We start from the raw sequence: 16,598 nt of genomic DNA on the forward strand, positions 1-16,598 counted from the left end.
AGGAGACAGAACAGGTCTCCTTCCTGAGCGGTATGACGGCTGCGTGGTCCCATGGTGTTTATACTTGCGTACTATTGTTTGTACAGATGAACGTGGTACCTTCAGGCATTTGGAAATTGCTCCCAAGGATGAACCAGACTTGTGGAGGTCTACAATTTTTTTCCTGAGGTCTTGGCTGATTTCTTTTGATTTTCCCATGATGTCAAGCAAAGAAGCACTGAGTTTGGAGGTAGGCCTTGAAATACTTCCACAGGTACACCTCCAATTTACTCAAATGATGTCAATTAGCCTACCAGAAGCTTCTGAAGCCATGACTTCATTTTCTGGAATTTTCCAATCTGTTTAAAGGCACAGTCAATTTAGTGTATGTAAACTTCTGACCCACTGGAATTGTGAAACAGTGAATTATAAGTTGAATAATCTGTCTGTAAACAATTGTTGGAAAAAATTACTTGTGTCATGCACAAATTAGATGTCCTAACCGACTTGACAAAACTATAGTTTGTTTAACAAGACATTTGTGGAGTGTTTGCAAAGCGAGTTTTGATGACTCCAACCTGAGTGGATGTAAACTTCTGACTTCAACTGTAGGTATTCAGACCCTTTGCTATGAGACTCTAAATTGAGTTCAGGTGCATCCTGTTTCCATTGATCATCCTTGAAATGTTTTGTACAGCTTGATTGGAGTCCACCTGTGGTAAATTCTATTTATTGGACATGATTTGGGAAGGCACACACCTGTCTATATAAAGGCCCCACGGTTGACAGTGCATGTCAGAGCAAAATCCTACTCATGAGGTTGAAGGAATTGTCCGTACAACTTCGAGACAGGATTGTGTCGAGGCACAGATCTGGGGAATGGTACCAAAACATTTCAGCAGAATTGAAGGTTCCCTAAGAACACCGTGGCCTCCATTATTCTTAAATGGAATAAGTTTGGAACCACCAAGACTGTTCCTAGAGCTGGCCAAACTGGGCATTCAGGGGAGAAGGGCCTTGGTCAGAGAGGTGACCAAGAACCCGATGGTCACTCTGACAGAGCTCCAGAGTTCCTCTGTGGAGATGGGAGAACCTTTCAGAAGGACAACCATCTCTGCAGGACTCTACCAATCAGGCCTTTATGGTAGAGTGGCCAGACAGAAGCCATTCCTCAGTAAAAGCCACATGACAGCCCACTTGGAGTTTGCCAAAAGGCACCTAAAGACTCTGACTATGAGAAACAAGATTATCTGGTCTGACGAAATCAAGATTGAACACCCTGGCCTGAATACCAAGCGTCACGTCTGGAGGAAACCCGACACCGCTCATCACCTGGCCAATACCATCCCTACGGTGATGCATGGTGGTGGCAGCATCATGCTGTGGGGATGATTTTCAGCGGTAGGGACTGGGAGACTAGTCAGGATTAAGGCAAAGATGAACGGAGCAAAGTACAGAGAGATCCTTGATGAAAACCTGCTCCAGAGTGGTTCACTTTCCAATAGGACAACGAACCTAAGCGCACAGCCAAGACAACGCAGAATTGGGTTCGGGACAAGTCTCTTAATGTCCTTGAGTGGCCCAGCCAGAGCCCGGACTTGAACCTGATCGAACATCTCTGGAGAGACCTGAAAATAGCTGTGCAGCAACATGGTATAAATGTGATATTTCAGTTTATTATTTTTAATAAATGAGCAAAAATTTCCCCAAAACAGGTTTTGCTTTGTCATTATGGGATATTGTGTGTAGATTGATGAAAAAACAACAACTATTTAATGAATTTTCGAATAAGCCTGTAACCTAAATTTTTGAAAAAGTCCAGGGGTCTGAATTCTATCCTAATTCACTGTAGGTGTTGTTGATTTCTGGGACGTAAGGATCCTGGACTATGAACCTGGTGGAAAGAGAGAGTCTTCTCTTCCTGGTTGTGTGTCTTTCTCCTCTTTCTCTCTGTCCCAGAAGGAATCTCCTTTGTTCCCCTGTCCCTTCATTAGGCCACGAGTCTAGTGTGTAGCCTACCTGAAGGAATAAATGACCTTCTGTCTGTACTCCGTGTGCGCCCGTGCGTGTTGGCGTGCGTCCACTCTGCTGTTCGTCACCATATCGCTCCACTGGCAGTGCCAGCGTTGACAGAGTCTCTGTGAATGATGGCAGCTAATTTACAAGTCATTTGTAGTTTTAAATGAGTAAAGCCTTGGTCTTTGTGAGCTCCTTTCAGCCCCCCCCCCCCCCCCCCATCCATTAAGTTCAGGTGACAGGAGCTACTCTCCTCACCTGCTCTGGTTACAACAGCTCTCATTCACACACTCTCTCTCTCTCTCTCTTTCTCTCACATCTGTCTCACTCTCTCACCATCTCTCTTTCTCTCACCATCTGTCTCACTCTCTCTCACCATCTGTCTCACTCTCTCACCATCTCTGTCTCACTATCTCTGTCTCTCTCACCATCTGTCTCACTCTCTCTCACCATCTCTGTCTCACTCACTCTCTCTCACCATCTGTCTCACTCTCTCACCATCTCTCTCACCATCTCTGTCTCTCTCACCATCTCTGTCTCTCTCTCACCATCTCTGTCTCACTCTCACCATCTCTGTCTCTCTCACCATCTGTCTCACTCTCTCACCATCTGTCTCACTCTCTCTCACCATCTCTGTCTCACTCACTCTCTCTCACCATCTGTCTCACTCTCTCACCATCTCTCTCACCATCTCTCTCACTCTCTCACCATCTCTCTCTCTCTCTCACTCTCTCTCACCATCTCTGTCTCACTCTCTCTAACCATCTACTTACTGCATGTCTCTCACTCACTCACACATATATATTTCTCTGTGTAATCCTTAATGTGCCTGGCCTGTTGTATCAGAGGAGTGTAGCGCCAGAGACCACAAATAACCTCGCATCGTAGCCGTCGTCAAGACCAGAAGGTCTCTCTGCTGCTCTCCTCCAATGCGCCGGCTTTGTCCGTTGCCATGGTTGCGTTTCCATGGTGATCGTCAAATGAAGCGAGGCGTGTTTCTTGGCGTCACGTGTCGTATTATTTGTTTATTTATTTTGACTCCGCTTGCTGTGGGTTATGCTGGTGCACACACACACACACACACACAGTGGTGCATTTTGGATGGCTAGGCAGTGTTGCTGTAACCAGCAGCAGGTATTCAGGTGTTCAGCAGGCAGCTCACCTCAACCGAATAATAGCCCTGTTCTGTTCTCTCTACTCTCTGTCAGCCATCTGCCCTGTATCACACACACACACACACACACACACACACACACACATGCTTAGACACGTCACACACACATGCTTAGACACGTCACACACACACGCTTAGACACGTCACACACACACGCTTAGACACGTCACACACACACGCTTAGACACGTCACACACACACGCTTAGACACGTCACACACACACGCTTAGACACGTCACACACACATGCTTAGACACGTCACACACACACGCTTAGACACGTCACACACTCAAACGCAAGTTCAGACTCGTGTTGCACGATGTACTGAAACTTCTGTACTTTTCCGATGCTATAATGTGAAAAACGGTCTGTTATTAGAATTTGTTATTTTATCAAATGTGTCTCACGTTTGGAAATCAACTAAATGTATTGAACTTATTAGAACAGCTATTGATTAGTTGATTAGACATTAATCAGAGATGAGTTTATCAGAAGATATCAGAGATGAGTTTATCAGAAGATATCAGAGATGAGTTTATCAGAAGATATCAGAGATGAGTTTATCAGAAGATATCAATGAGAATCCATCAGAGATTCATATTCCTTGCAACAGAGGCTGTCTGTGTGCTCACTGCCCGTATGTCTACCAAGCTGTGTAGCCGTTAGCGATGCTAATTCTAACCCTCTTCAGGTGGATGGAATGGCTTTACTAAAAAAACTTGTTGCAGTTTTGGCTCAAATCAAATGAGTGTTTTATTTGTGATATTCACAGGAAACAGCGGGGGTGTTAACGATACAATTAAATGTCTCCTTGTGAGCTCTCCTCACAATAGTGAAGAGAAATGTGATCGACAATAAAGGGAAGGTCATTGCAGATGGAAAAGGGTGAATTAGTGTTGTATCACTGCATCACGTTCAGTGTGTGGGACGGAGACTCACTCTGCCACGCAGATCAAATCTCCCACACGCATCACATACGTACACATGCTCTCTCTATCCGGAACCATCTCCTTCAATTCTCAATACCAAGTTGCTTGGTAAGATGTCTTCCTCTCATACCCAAAAGAGAGTCCTTTGCCCTTGTCTCGACAGGCCTGGGTTAGGGGTGTGTCCTTGTCTTGACAGGCCTGGGTTAGGGGTGTGTCCTTGTCTTGACAGGCCTGGGTTAGGGGTGTGTCCTTGTCTTGACAGGCCTGGGTTAGGGGTGTGTCCTTGTCTTGACAGGCCTGGGTTAGGGGTGTGTCCTTGTCTTGACAGGCCTGGGTTAGGGGTGTGTCCTTGTCTTGACAGGCCTGGGTTAGGGGTGTGTCCTTGTCTTGACAGGCCTGGGTTAGCAATGTGTCCTTGTCTTGACAGGCCTGGGTTAGGGGTGTGTCCTTGTCTCGACAGCCCTGTGTTAGGGGTGTGTCCTTGTCTTGACAGGCCTGGGTTAGGGCTGTGTCCTTGTCTTGACAGGCCTGGGTTAGGGCTGTGTCCTTGTCTTGACAGGCCTGGGTTAGGGCTGTGTCCTTGTCTTGACAGGCCTGGGTTAGGGGTGTGTCCTTGTCTCGACAGGCCTGGGTTAGGGGTGTGTCCTTGTCTCGACAGGCCTGGGTTAGGGGTGTGTCCTTGTCTCGACAGGCCTGGGTTAGGGGTGTGTCCTTGTCTCGACAGGCCTGGGTTAGGGGTGTGTCCTTGTCTTGACAGGCCTGGGTTAGGGGTGTGTCCTCGTCTTGACAGGCCTGGGTTAGCAATGTGTCCTTGTCTTGACAGGCCTGGGTTAGCAATGTGTCCTTGTCTTCACATGCCTGGGTTAGGGGTGTGTCCTTGTCTCGACAGGCCTGGGTTAGGGGTGTGTCCTTGTCTCGACAGGCCTGGGTTAGGGGTGTGTCCTTGTCTCGACAGGCCTGGGTTAGCAATGTGTCCTTGTCTTTACAGGCCTGGGTTAGGGGTGTGTCCTTGTCTCGACAGGCCTGGGTTAGGGGTGTATCCCTGTCTTGACAGGCCTGGGTTAGGGCTGTGTCCTTGTCTTGACAGGCCTGGGTTAGGGGTGTGTCCTTGTCTTGACAGGCCTGGGTTAGGGGTGTGTCCTTGTCTTGACAGGCCTGGGTTAGGGGTGTGTCCTTGTCTCGACAGGCCTGGGTTAGCAATGTGTCCTTGTCTCGACAGGCCTGGGTTAGGGGTGTGTCCTTGTCTCGACAGGCCTGGGTTAGGGGTGTGTCCTTGTCTCGACAGGCCTGGGTTAGGGGTGTGTCCTTGTCTCGACAGGCCTGGGTTAGGGGTGTGTCCTTGTCTTGACAGGCCTGGGTTAGGGGTGTGTCCTTGTCTCGACAGGCCTGGGTTAGGGGTGTGTCCTTGTCTCGACAGGCCTGGGTTAGGGGTGTGTCCTTGTCTTGACAGGCCTGGGTTAGGGGTGTGTCCTTGTCTTGACAGGCCTGGGTTAGGGGTGTGTCCTTGTCTTGACAGGCCTGGGTTAGGGGTGTGTCCTTGTCTCGACAGGCCTGGGTTAGCAATGTGTCCTTGTCTCGACAGGCCTGGGTTAGGGGTGTGTCCTTGTCTTGACAGGCCTGGGTTAGGGGTGTGTCCTTGTCTTGACAGGCCTGGGTTAGGGGTGTGTCCTTGTCTCGACAGGCCTGGGTTAGCAATGTGTCCTTGTCTCGACAGGCCTGGGTTAGGGGTGTGTCCTTGTCTCGACAGGCCTGGGTTAGGGGTGTGTCCTTGTCTCGACAGGCCTGGGTTAGGGGTGTGTCCTTGTCTCGACAGGCCTGGGTTAGGGGTGTGTCCTTGTCTCGACAGGCCTGGGTTAGGGGTGTGTCCTTGTCTCGACAGGCCTGGGTTAGGGGTGTGTCCTTGTCTCGACAGGCCTGGGTTAGGGGTGTGTCCTTGTCTCGACAGGCCTGGGTTAGGGGTGTGTCCTTGTCTCGACAGGCCTGGGTCAGGGATGTGATAAATACATTTTTTTAAATTACATTTAAACAGACTTAAAAAAAAATCAGTTTTCCATTAAAACAAATAAGAAAAATTCATAAAATTCCATGTGAATTTACAATGCAGATGTGCTGCTGCCAGCAACCGTTTGTGTCCCTTTAAGATGGTGAAGCATTGCTACCATTACTGGTCCTCATCCCTTTCAGATGGTGAAGCATTGCTACCATTACTGGTCCTCATCCCTTTAAGATGGTGAAGCATTGCTACCATTACTGGTCCCCATCCCTTTAAGATGGTGAAGCATTGCTACCATTAATGGTTCTCATCCCCTTCAGATGGTGAATCATTGCTACCATTACTGGTTCTCATCCCTTTCAGATGGTGAAGCATTGCTACCATTACTGGTCCTCATCCCTTTCAGATGGTGAAGCATTGCTACCATTACTGGTTCTCATCCCTTTCAGATGGTGAAGCATTGCTACCATTACTGGTCCTCATCCCTTTCAGATGGTGAAGCATTGCTACCATTACTGGTCCTCATCCCTTTCAGATGGTGAAGCATTGCTACCATTACTGGTCCTCATCCCTTTCAGATGGTGAAGCATTGCTACCATTACTGCTCCTCATCCCTTTCAGATGGTGAAGCATTGCTACCATTACTGGTTCTCATCCCTTTCAGATGGTGAGGCATTGCTACCATTACTGGTTCTCATCCCTTTCAGATGGTGAAGCATTGCTACCATTACTGGTCCTCAATTCCACCCCATAAAGTTAGCATTTCATCACCTTCTCAGTTGACTTCTCAAAGTATTGCCATACGGGACTTTGCTGCTGTCGCTTGCCTTTCTCTGCCATTTATACAACGGTTAATGATGGTGGAGAGTCAACTACAAGATAATTGATTCCTCGACTCCTTGCACGTCGACTCCCATTTCTGAGTGTTAGGAGCTGATTCTTAGAGGAATCAAATCTTAAGATTCAATATTTTTGGAACTGAGGAAACTGATTAGGACTCCCAAGTGGCGCAGCTGTCTAAGGCACTGCATCTCAGTGCTAGAGGCGTCACAACAGACCCTGGTTCGATTCCAGGCTGTATCACAACCTGCCGGGAGTTCCATAAAGTCGTCCGGGTTTGGCCGGGGTAGGCAGTCATCGTAAATAAGAATTTGTTCTTAACTGACTTGCCTAGTTAATAAATAAAAGTTAAATAAATCCTCGGGTAGCAGAAATGGCCCAGCCCTTGTTGATCACCTTGACGCAGGTGCTAATGAAATGTAATATAATCTTGATAAACATTTGAGACGATTTCCTGTCTCCCATTCCGTGGATAAACAGTGCATCACAGCAAGTCCTGCAAAGTGTGTGTTTGTAGTAATCTCAGTGATTTCCATATACACCACAGACAGTTAGGAATGAGCTTGCGCCCGATTTAAGACCTTGTCTGTACCTATCAGTCTGTCTACATCCCTAGTACCCTCAGGCTCTCTGTCTGAGGCCTTGTAAGGAGACCTGGCCCCCCGTATTACACAAAGCATCTCAGAGTAGGAGAGATGATCTAGGATCAGTTTAGCCTTTTAGATCATAAAGAATCAGATTTATATGGACAGATCCTAGATCAGCACTCCTACTTTGAGACGCCCTGATGATTATTGGCAGCTCTGGGTAGAAGTTGCCTGTAGGATCTTGGATCAGCTTACTCTCTCTGAATCCTAAGCCTAACCATTAGGCAGGGAAACACACATCTTACATCAGTGTCTATGAGAAGCTTCATCCTTATAGGTCAGTGTGAGTGCCAGTCCCCGTGGGCCTGTAGAGCCCCCTGGTGTTCAGTCTTGGTATTACCACTGCGATGTTTTCTCCAGTCACAGCTAATGGAAGGGCCTTTACTGCAGTGTATCCCAAAGGAGAGTCTCAGCAGATACTTTATGGCCACAGCTTAATGCTGCACGGTGGCCAGTAATGCTGGGTTGGTTTATTGTGTAGGTCACAAGACAACCTGAAAGGCCTAAGAGATGGGGCACAGTTTGAAACCATTAAAGCCCAGCCTCCGATACAGGACGTTGTATGAAGTGCTGAAGACCATACTGTAGGGGGGGGGGCGGTGATTATCTCCATACTGTACGGGGGGGGGGGGGTGGTGGTTATCTCCATACTGTACAGGGGGTTGTGGTTGTTATCTCCATACTGTACAGGGGGTGGTGGTTGTTATCTCCATACTGTAGGGGGGTGGAGGTTGTTATCTCCATACTGCACAGGGGGTGGTGGTTATCTCCATACTGTACAGGGGGTGGTGGTTGTTATCTCCATACTGTACAGGGGGTGGTGGTTGTTATCTCCATACTGTAGGGGGGGTGGAGGTTGTTATCTCCATACTGCACAGGGGGTGGTGGTTATCTCCATACTGTACAGGGGGTGGTGGTTGTTATCTCCATACTGTACAGGGGGGGGTGGTTATCTCCATACTGTACAGGGGGTGGTGGTTGTTATCTCCATACTGTACAGGGGGGGTGGTTATCTCCATACTGTACGGGGGGGGGGTGGTTATCTCCATACTGTACAGGGGGGGGTGGTTATCTCCATACTGTACGGGGGGGGGTGGTTATCTCCATACTGTACAGGGGGTGGTGGTTGTTATCTCCATACTGTACAGGGGGTGGTGGTTGTTATCTCCATACTGTACAGGGGGTGGTGGTTGTTATCTCCATACTGTACAGGGGGTGGTGGTTGTTATCTCCATACTGTACGGGGGGGGGCGGTGATTATCTCCATACTGTACAGGGGGTGGTGGTTGTTATCTCCATACTGTACGGGGGGGGGTGGTTGTTATCTCCATACTGTACGGGTGGGGTGGTTATCTCCATACTGTACGGGGGGGGTGGTTGTTATCTCCATACTGTACGGGGGGGGTGGTTGTTATCTCCATACTGTACAGGGGGTGGTGGTTGTTATCTCCATACTGTACAGGGGGTGGTGGTTGTTATCTCCATACTGTACAGGGGGTGGTGGTTGTTATCTCCATACTGTACGGGGGGGGGGTGGTTGTTATCTCCATACTGTACGGGGGGGTGGTTATCTCCATACTGTACGGGGGGGGTGGTTGTTATCTCCATACTGTACGGGGGGGGCGGTGATTATCTCCATACTGTACAGGGGGTGGTGGTTGTTATCTCCATACTGTACGGGGGGGTGTTTGTTATCTCCATACTGTACGGGGGGGGTGGTTGTTATCTCCATACTGTACGGGGGGGGTGGTTGTTATCTCCATACTGTACGGGGGGGGGGTGGTTGTTATCTCCATACTGTACAGGGGGTTGTGGTTGTTATCTCCATACTGTACAGGGGGTGGTGGTTGGTATCTCCATACTGTACAGGGGGTGGTGGTTGTTATCTCCATACTGTACGGGGGGGGGTGGTTGTTATCTCCATACTGTACGGGGGGGGGTGGTTATCTCCATACTGTACAGGGGGGGTGGTTGTTATCTCCATACTGTACGGGGGGGTGGTTGTTATCTCCATACTGTACGGGGGGGGCGGTGATTATCTCCATACTGTACAGGGGGTGGTGGTTGTTATCTCCATACTGTACGGGGGGGGTGGTTGTTGTTATCTCCATACTGTACGGGGGGGGGTGGTTGTTATCTCCATACTGTACGGGGGGGGGTGGTTGTTATCTCCATACTGTACGGGGGGGGGTGGTTGTTATCTCCATACTGTACAGGGGGGGGGTGATTATCTCCATACTGTACAGGGGGTGGTGGTTGTTATCTCCATACTGTACGGGGGGGGTGGTTGTTGTTATCTCCATACTGTACGGGGGGGGGTGGTTGTTATCTCCATACTGTACGGGGGGGGGTGGTTGTTATCTCCATACTGTACGGGGGGGGTGGTTGTTATCTCCATACTGTACAGGGGGGGGGTGATTATCTCCATACTGTACGGGGGGGGGTGGTGGTTATCTCCATACTGTACAGGGGGGTGGTGGTTGTTATCTCCATACTGTACAGGGGGTGGTGGTTGTTATCTCCATACTGTACAGGGGGTGGTGGTTGTTATCTCCATACTGTACAGGGGGGGGGTTTATCTCCATACTGTACAGGGGGGGGGGGGGGTTTATCTCCATACTGTACAGGGGGTGGTGGTTGTTATCTCCATACTGTACAGGGGGTGGTGGTTGTTATCTCCATACTGTACGGTGGTGGTGGTTATCTCCATACTGTACAGGGGGGGTGGTTATCTCCATACTGTACAGGGGGGGTGGTTATCTCCATACTGTACAGGGGGGTGGTTATCTCCATACTGTACAGGGGGGTGGTTATCTCCATACTGTACAGGGGGGGGTGGTTTTCTCCATACTGTACAGGGTGCTTTGAGACCTGAGGTGAAAATGCAGTCCATTATTTGTTATCACCCGTTCCTGTAGTAAGTGGTTGAGTGTGTGTCTCCCTGGCTTGTCACGGCTAGTAATTACACAGTAGAGGTTCTATTCAGTCACTGTATTTGAAGGGCTTCTGTATAGTACGACGCACTGTGTACATCTCTTTCTCCCCTCTCCCTTTCTGTTTAATTACTGGTGTTGTGGGGCTGTCCTTGGTGAGAGTGGTGTTTTTAGCGGTGAGATGCTCACCTATTCTTGGTAGCCACTCTGACTGGCTGAATAACATAGCCTCTGGGGTTGGTATTAACAGACCTAGAAGCCCTACAGTGGAGACATCTATCTTGCTCTTCCCCCTCTCTCTATTTCTCTCTCTATTTCTCTCTCGATATCTCTCTATTTCTCTCTCTATTTTGCGCTCTTTCTCGCTGGATCTCTCTCGATCTCACCCTGATTTTCAGTCCTCCCCTTTGCCTGGTCTCTGTTTCTCTCTCATCTCCCTCTCCCTTATCTCATCTCTCTTTCAATCTCTCATCTCTCTCACTGATCTCTTCTCTCTCTCCCTTATCTCTCTCTCATCTCTCTCTCCTCTCATCTCCCTCTCCCTTATCTCATCTCTCTCTCAATCTCATCTCTCTCACTTCTCTCTCTCCTCTTATCTCTCTCTCCTCATCTCTCTCTCCCTTATCTTTTCTCTCTCTCACTTCTCTCTTCTCTCTCTCTCTCCCTTCTCTTATCTCTCTCTCAATCTCTCACTTCTCATCTCTCTCTCCCTTCTCTCATCTCTCTCTCAATCTCTCACTTCTCTCATCTCTCTCATCTCTCTCACTTATCTCTCATCTCTCTCACTTATCTCTCTCTCATCTCTCTCACTTATCTCTCATCTCTCTCACTTATCTCTCTCTCATCTCTCTCACTTATCTCTCTCTCATCTCTCTCACTTATCTCTCTCTCATCTCTCTCACTTATCTCTCTCTCATCTCTCTCACTTATCTCTCTCTCATCTCTCTCACTTATCTCTCTCTCATCTCTCTCACTTATCTCTCTCTCATCTCTCTCACGTATCTCTCTCTCATCTCTCTCACTTATCTCTCTCTCATCTCTCTCACTTATCTCTCTCTCATCTCTCTCACTTATCTCTCTCTCATCTCTCTCACTTATCTCTATCTCATCTCTTTCACTTATCTCTCATCTCTCTCTCAATCTCTCACTTCTCTCATCTCTCTCACTTATCTCTCTCTCATCTCTCTCACTTATCTCTCTCTCATCTCTCTCACTTATCTCTCTCTCATCTCTCTCACTTATCTCTCTCTCATCTCTCTCACTTATCTCTCTCTCATCTCTCTCACTTATCTCTCTCTCATCTCTCTCACTTATCTCTCTCTCATCTCTCTCACTTATCTCTCTCTCATCTCTCTCACTTATCTCTCATCTCTCTCTCAATCTCTCACTTCTCTCATCTCTCTCACTTATCTCTCTCTCATCTCTCTCACTTATCTCTCTCTCATCTCTCTCACTTATCTCTCTCTCATCTCTCTCACTTATCTCTCTCTCATCTCTCTCACTTACCTCTTATTTCTTTCTCAGTTATCTCTCTCAATTCAATTTGCTTTATTGGCATGACGTAGCAATGTACAAATTGCCAAACACTTTGGAGATTTACAGTATTAACATAATTAAAATAATAATAATCAATATTGTCAACGGGACGACAGTAACAACAATAACCATACTTTGAACAATAACAGTTTAGCATAAAGGACATGTGCAGGTTGGTTGGTCTGTCAGACACTGTCCCTCATCGTATGGCAGGCAGCAATGTAGTGCCTCTCTCCCTCTCTCTCTCTCTCTCTCTCTCTCTCTCTCTCTCTCTCTCTCTTTGTCTCTCTCTCGCTGCCTCTCTCGCTCTCTGTCTCTCTTGCTGTCTCTCTCCTCTCTCTCTCTCTCTCTCTCTTTCTCTCTTTCTCTCTCTTTCTCTCTCTCTCTTTGTCTCTCTCGCTGCCTCTCTCTCTCTCTGTCTCTGTCTCTCTTGCTGTCTCTCTCCTCTCTCTCTGTCTCTGTCTCTCTTGCTGTCTCTCTCTCGCTGCCTCTCTCGCTCTCTGTCTCTCTTGCTGTCTCTCTCCTCTCTCTCTCTCTCTCTCTCTCTCTCTCTCTTTCTCTCTTTCTCTCTCTTTCTCTCTCTCTCTTTGTCTCTCTCGCTGCCTCTCTCTCTCTCTGTCTCTGTCTCTCTTGCTGTCTCTCTCCTCTCTCTCTGTCTGTCTCTCTTGCTGTCTCTCTCCTCTCTCTCTCTCTCTCTCTCTTACAGTCTTCCTCTTTCCCTTGATGTTTCTTTCTTTCTCAGTGCCCTCAGCGGTGGTGGTAGCTCTTTATAAAGGCTCTCATATACTAGCCTGTCTCTCTGTGTGTCTCCCTGTGTGTTACAATGGAAGAAGTGAACGGTGAACATTTCTCTGGTGAGGGCTAGCCATGACACATTAATGCCACCTGCCTTGGAGCCCTATACAGTTTTATCTCATGGCTGCTAGAAGGATGCAGTACATATATCATTTTAATAAACATGACATGACATGCTTATGGCTTTTGCTTTGGTCATATGACCCAAGTGATTGTTTGTTCCTTTGATGCTGGTGACTTTTAGAAATATCAAACTCACTCTGAGGAATTGTACCGAGGTACCATGCCATGTGTATAATGGTGTACTCTGTAGAGATATGTAACCCAATGTGTATAATGATGTACTCTGTAGAGATATGTAACCCAATGTGTATAATGATGTACTCTGTAGAGATATCTAACCCAATGCAATCCCATCCACAATAACACATCTGAGCTCTGCTGTGGCGTGTTGTCTCTATGGCGACGGTACCACATCCACGATAACACATCTGAGCTCTGCTGTGGCGTGTTGTCTCTATAGCGACAATAACACGTCTGAGCTCTGCTCAGTGTTGTCTCTCTGGTGTTGTCTCTCTGGCGACGGTACCACATCCACGATAACACATCTGAGCTCTGCTGTGGCGTGTTGTCTCTATGGCGACGGTACCACATCCACGATAACACATCTGAGCTCTGCTGTGGCGTGTTGTCTCTATGGCGACGGTACCACATCCACGATAACACATCTGAGCTCTGCTGTGGCGTGTTGTCTCTATGGCGACGGTACCACATCCACGATAACACGTCTGAGTTCTGCTGTGGCGTGTTGTCTCTATGGCGATGGTACCACATCCACGATAACACATCTGAGCTCTGCTGTGGCGTGTTGTCTCTATAGCGACAATAACACGTCTGAGCTCTGCTCAGTGTTGTCTCTCTGGTGTTGTCCCTCTGGCGACGGTACCACATCCACGATAACACGTCTGAGCTCTGCTGTGGCGTGTTGTCTCTATGGCGACGGTACCACATCCACGATAACACGTCTGAGCTCTGCTGTGGCGTGTTGTCTCTATGGCGACGGTACCACATCCACGATAACACGTCTGAGCTCTGCTGTGGCGTGTTGTCTCTATGGCGACGGTACCACATCCACGATAACACGTCTGAGCACTGCTGTGGCGTGTTGTCTCTATGGCGACGGTACCACATCCACGATAACACGTCTGAGCTCTGCTGTGGCGTGTTGTCTCTATGGCGACGGTACCACATCCACGATAACACGTCTGAGCTCTGCTGTGGCGTGTTGTCTCTATGGCGACAGCCAGAGTAGACTGACAGCTGGTCAGGACGGGTCACCTCTGGAGAGCTGTTGTGTCCTGAATTATACACCTCTCTCTGTATGGGCATCAGGAGGCCAGGCACACTGGGAATCTAAGGCCCTACTGTAGGCTCTTCTTGTTTACGTACACGCCTACGCACGCACACACAATTTAACTACATTTTGCAGTAGCTTGGTGGTAGTAGAACTAAATTCAAGTCTTGGTGGTGTTTTCAGTAGTTCATGTATTTGTTGCCATGCAACGGTGTAGCTAACTACTGGGACTACACATCGCTCTTTTTGCAAAAAAATCAACGACAAGGAAATATGGGTGAAGTAGGCAAGAATTTCATTTAGTTTTTTGTCAGCAGACCTGCCTAATTCTCACTTGAAACTGTTTTTGTGTTTTAATAGGCTAAATTACACATTATGTAAACATCTGACTCCAGAGTGATCTGTTCTTACAATTTTATATTCTATTACATTTCAAAGTTACTTTAGTTTAAGTAAACTATATTTGTCTTAAATGTAGCTTAACTTCTTCCAATGTGAAGTAATTGGTAGCTTGGTCAACTATTTTTCCCAACACTGCACACACACACACGCAATGTTAATCTTCCCGCAATTTAGAAGCGTTCACTAATGCTGTCGTGAAATAGTAACCAAAGCCTGTAGATTTGAGTTTGACAGGCAACTATCACATTCCTCCTAGCGCTATAGGAAGCAGGGAGGCCCAGCCAGCGTCCACAGACGAGCCCTGATCCCCATATCACAGTCCCGGCTCCGCATTGATTATTCATGCCTGTGTGCTGTCATGTGCAGTGCCCACTGGAGCTCATTAATTGGCGAGAGAGTGAGCAAGGGGGAGGGAACAAGAGGGGGGGGGGGGAGAGGCAGAGCCAGTCTGAGCGGTCTGAGAGAGGGAAGCACAAGAGTGAGAGAGAGGGTAGTGAGAGGGTAAGACTACAGACAGAGGATAAGACTGGATTTTTCTGTGGTGTGATCTCTCTTACCACTAGTTAGCCTGCTACAGGAGACCGAAGAGGAATACCAGGCTTTCTATCTCATCTTCATATCAAAATCAACCCTGCATCTTTTCTTGGACCTACGGCTAAGCCCCAGCCATGACGACCTACTACCACAACCATGAGTACTGCTGCGGGGGCCCCGGGGGCTGCAGTCCCAGCCTTGGGGTGGTGGACTCCAGGCAGGGTAAGATCCTGGGGAACCAGACCCAGAATCAGCATCGGTTCCAGCAGACCCAACAGAGGTTCCAGCAGACCCAGATCCAGCTGCCTCTGATCCACAGACAGCAGCAACACCTCCTGCAACAGCAGCTCCAACAACCACAGATGCAGCTCCAACACCAACAGCAACTCCAACAACCACAGACGCAGATCCAACACCAACAGCAGCTCCAACAAACACAGATGCAGCTCCAACAACCACAGACGCAGCTCCAACACCAACAAATGCAGATCCAACACCAACAGCAGCTCCAACAACCACAGATGCAGCTCCAACAACCACAGATGCAGATCCAACACCAACAGCAGCTCCAACAACCACAGATGCAGCTCCAACAACCACAGACGCAGCTCGAACACCAACAGATGCAGATCCAACACCAACAGCAGCTCCAACAACCACAGACGCAGCTCCAACAACCACAGACGCAGCTCCAACAACCACAGACACAGCTCCAACACCAACAGATGCAGCTCCAACACCAACAGCAGCTCCAGCAGCAGGCACTACAACACTACCAACAGCTACAGCAGCAGCAACATCACCTCTACCACCATCATCCCCCTCCCCAGATGCAGCAGACCCCTCTGTTGAACCGCCACCCACTGCTCTCACCACAGCTCCCCCTACAGAGCCCCCAGAGGAACTACAGCTCCTGCACGCTGCCCGCCTCCATGTCTAAGAGCCGGGTGAAGTTCACCAACCTGAGGGACAGCATGAAGAAGAGTCCTACCAAGAGTAAGGCCAAGGTCCGGGCCACACACAGGCAGAGTGGCTGGTGTTCCGACAACTCTCCGTGGGCCTCAATGTCACTGGACAATCCACCCCAGGTATGTGTGAGTGTATAGGGGACCGACCTGGGAGAAACCCTTGTAGGCGTCTTTGGGATGGACCAACATAGAGATCGTATTGAAAACCGTTGTAGGTATTTGTGAGAAGAGGTCAACATGAAACTACTACAGAGTTACAGGGGAATAGAACCACCAAGATGAGGGGAGAACCTAAGCCTGGATATCTGCAAGGGTTTGTGGGCTGAGTCCTTGTGGAGGCTCAGTTGGTTGGAGTTTACATGGTGCTGGCCTGGCAAGGCCTGCCTGGGTTAGAGCTTCTGGAGAGAAACAGGAAGAGGAATGTTGTGAGTGTGTTTTGTTGTTGTTGTAGTTAATGTTGTCGTAATGGTCAGAGTGAGCCAATAGGATTCACATGGA

The 16,598-nt window shown here is 48.5% G+C and overlaps 1 protein-coding gene across 47 annotated transcripts in view; it reads left to right on the plus strand.

Annotated features, from left to right (window-relative positions):
- The window catches only part of LOC110524815 (discs large homolog 1-like protein), a 299,597-nt gene that overhangs the window by 158,001 nt on the left and 124,998 nt on the right, over positions 1-16,598 (plus strand). For 4 of the 47 annotated variants that reach the window (XM_090236276.1, XM_090236273.1, XM_090236275.1 and 1 more), the window contains exon 1: positions 14,871-16,220. The exons of the other annotated variants lie outside the window; for them this stretch is intronic. In XM_090236276.1, the coding sequence (XP_090092402.1) occupies positions 15,267-16,220 (954 nt within the window). In that variant the 5' untranslated portion in view covers positions 14,871-15,266. Of the gene's footprint in view, positions 1-14,870; positions 16,221-16,598 lie in introns of those variants that run through there. 47 annotated transcript variants of the gene reach the window in all.

Source organism: Oncorhynchus mykiss, chromosome 5 (assembly GCF_057628025.1).
Source record: "Oncorhynchus mykiss isolate SJ-2025 chromosome 5, ASM5762802v1, whole genome shotgun sequence".
Classification (NCBI taxonomy): Eukaryota; Metazoa; Chordata; class Actinopteri; order Salmoniformes; family Salmonidae; genus Oncorhynchus; species Oncorhynchus mykiss.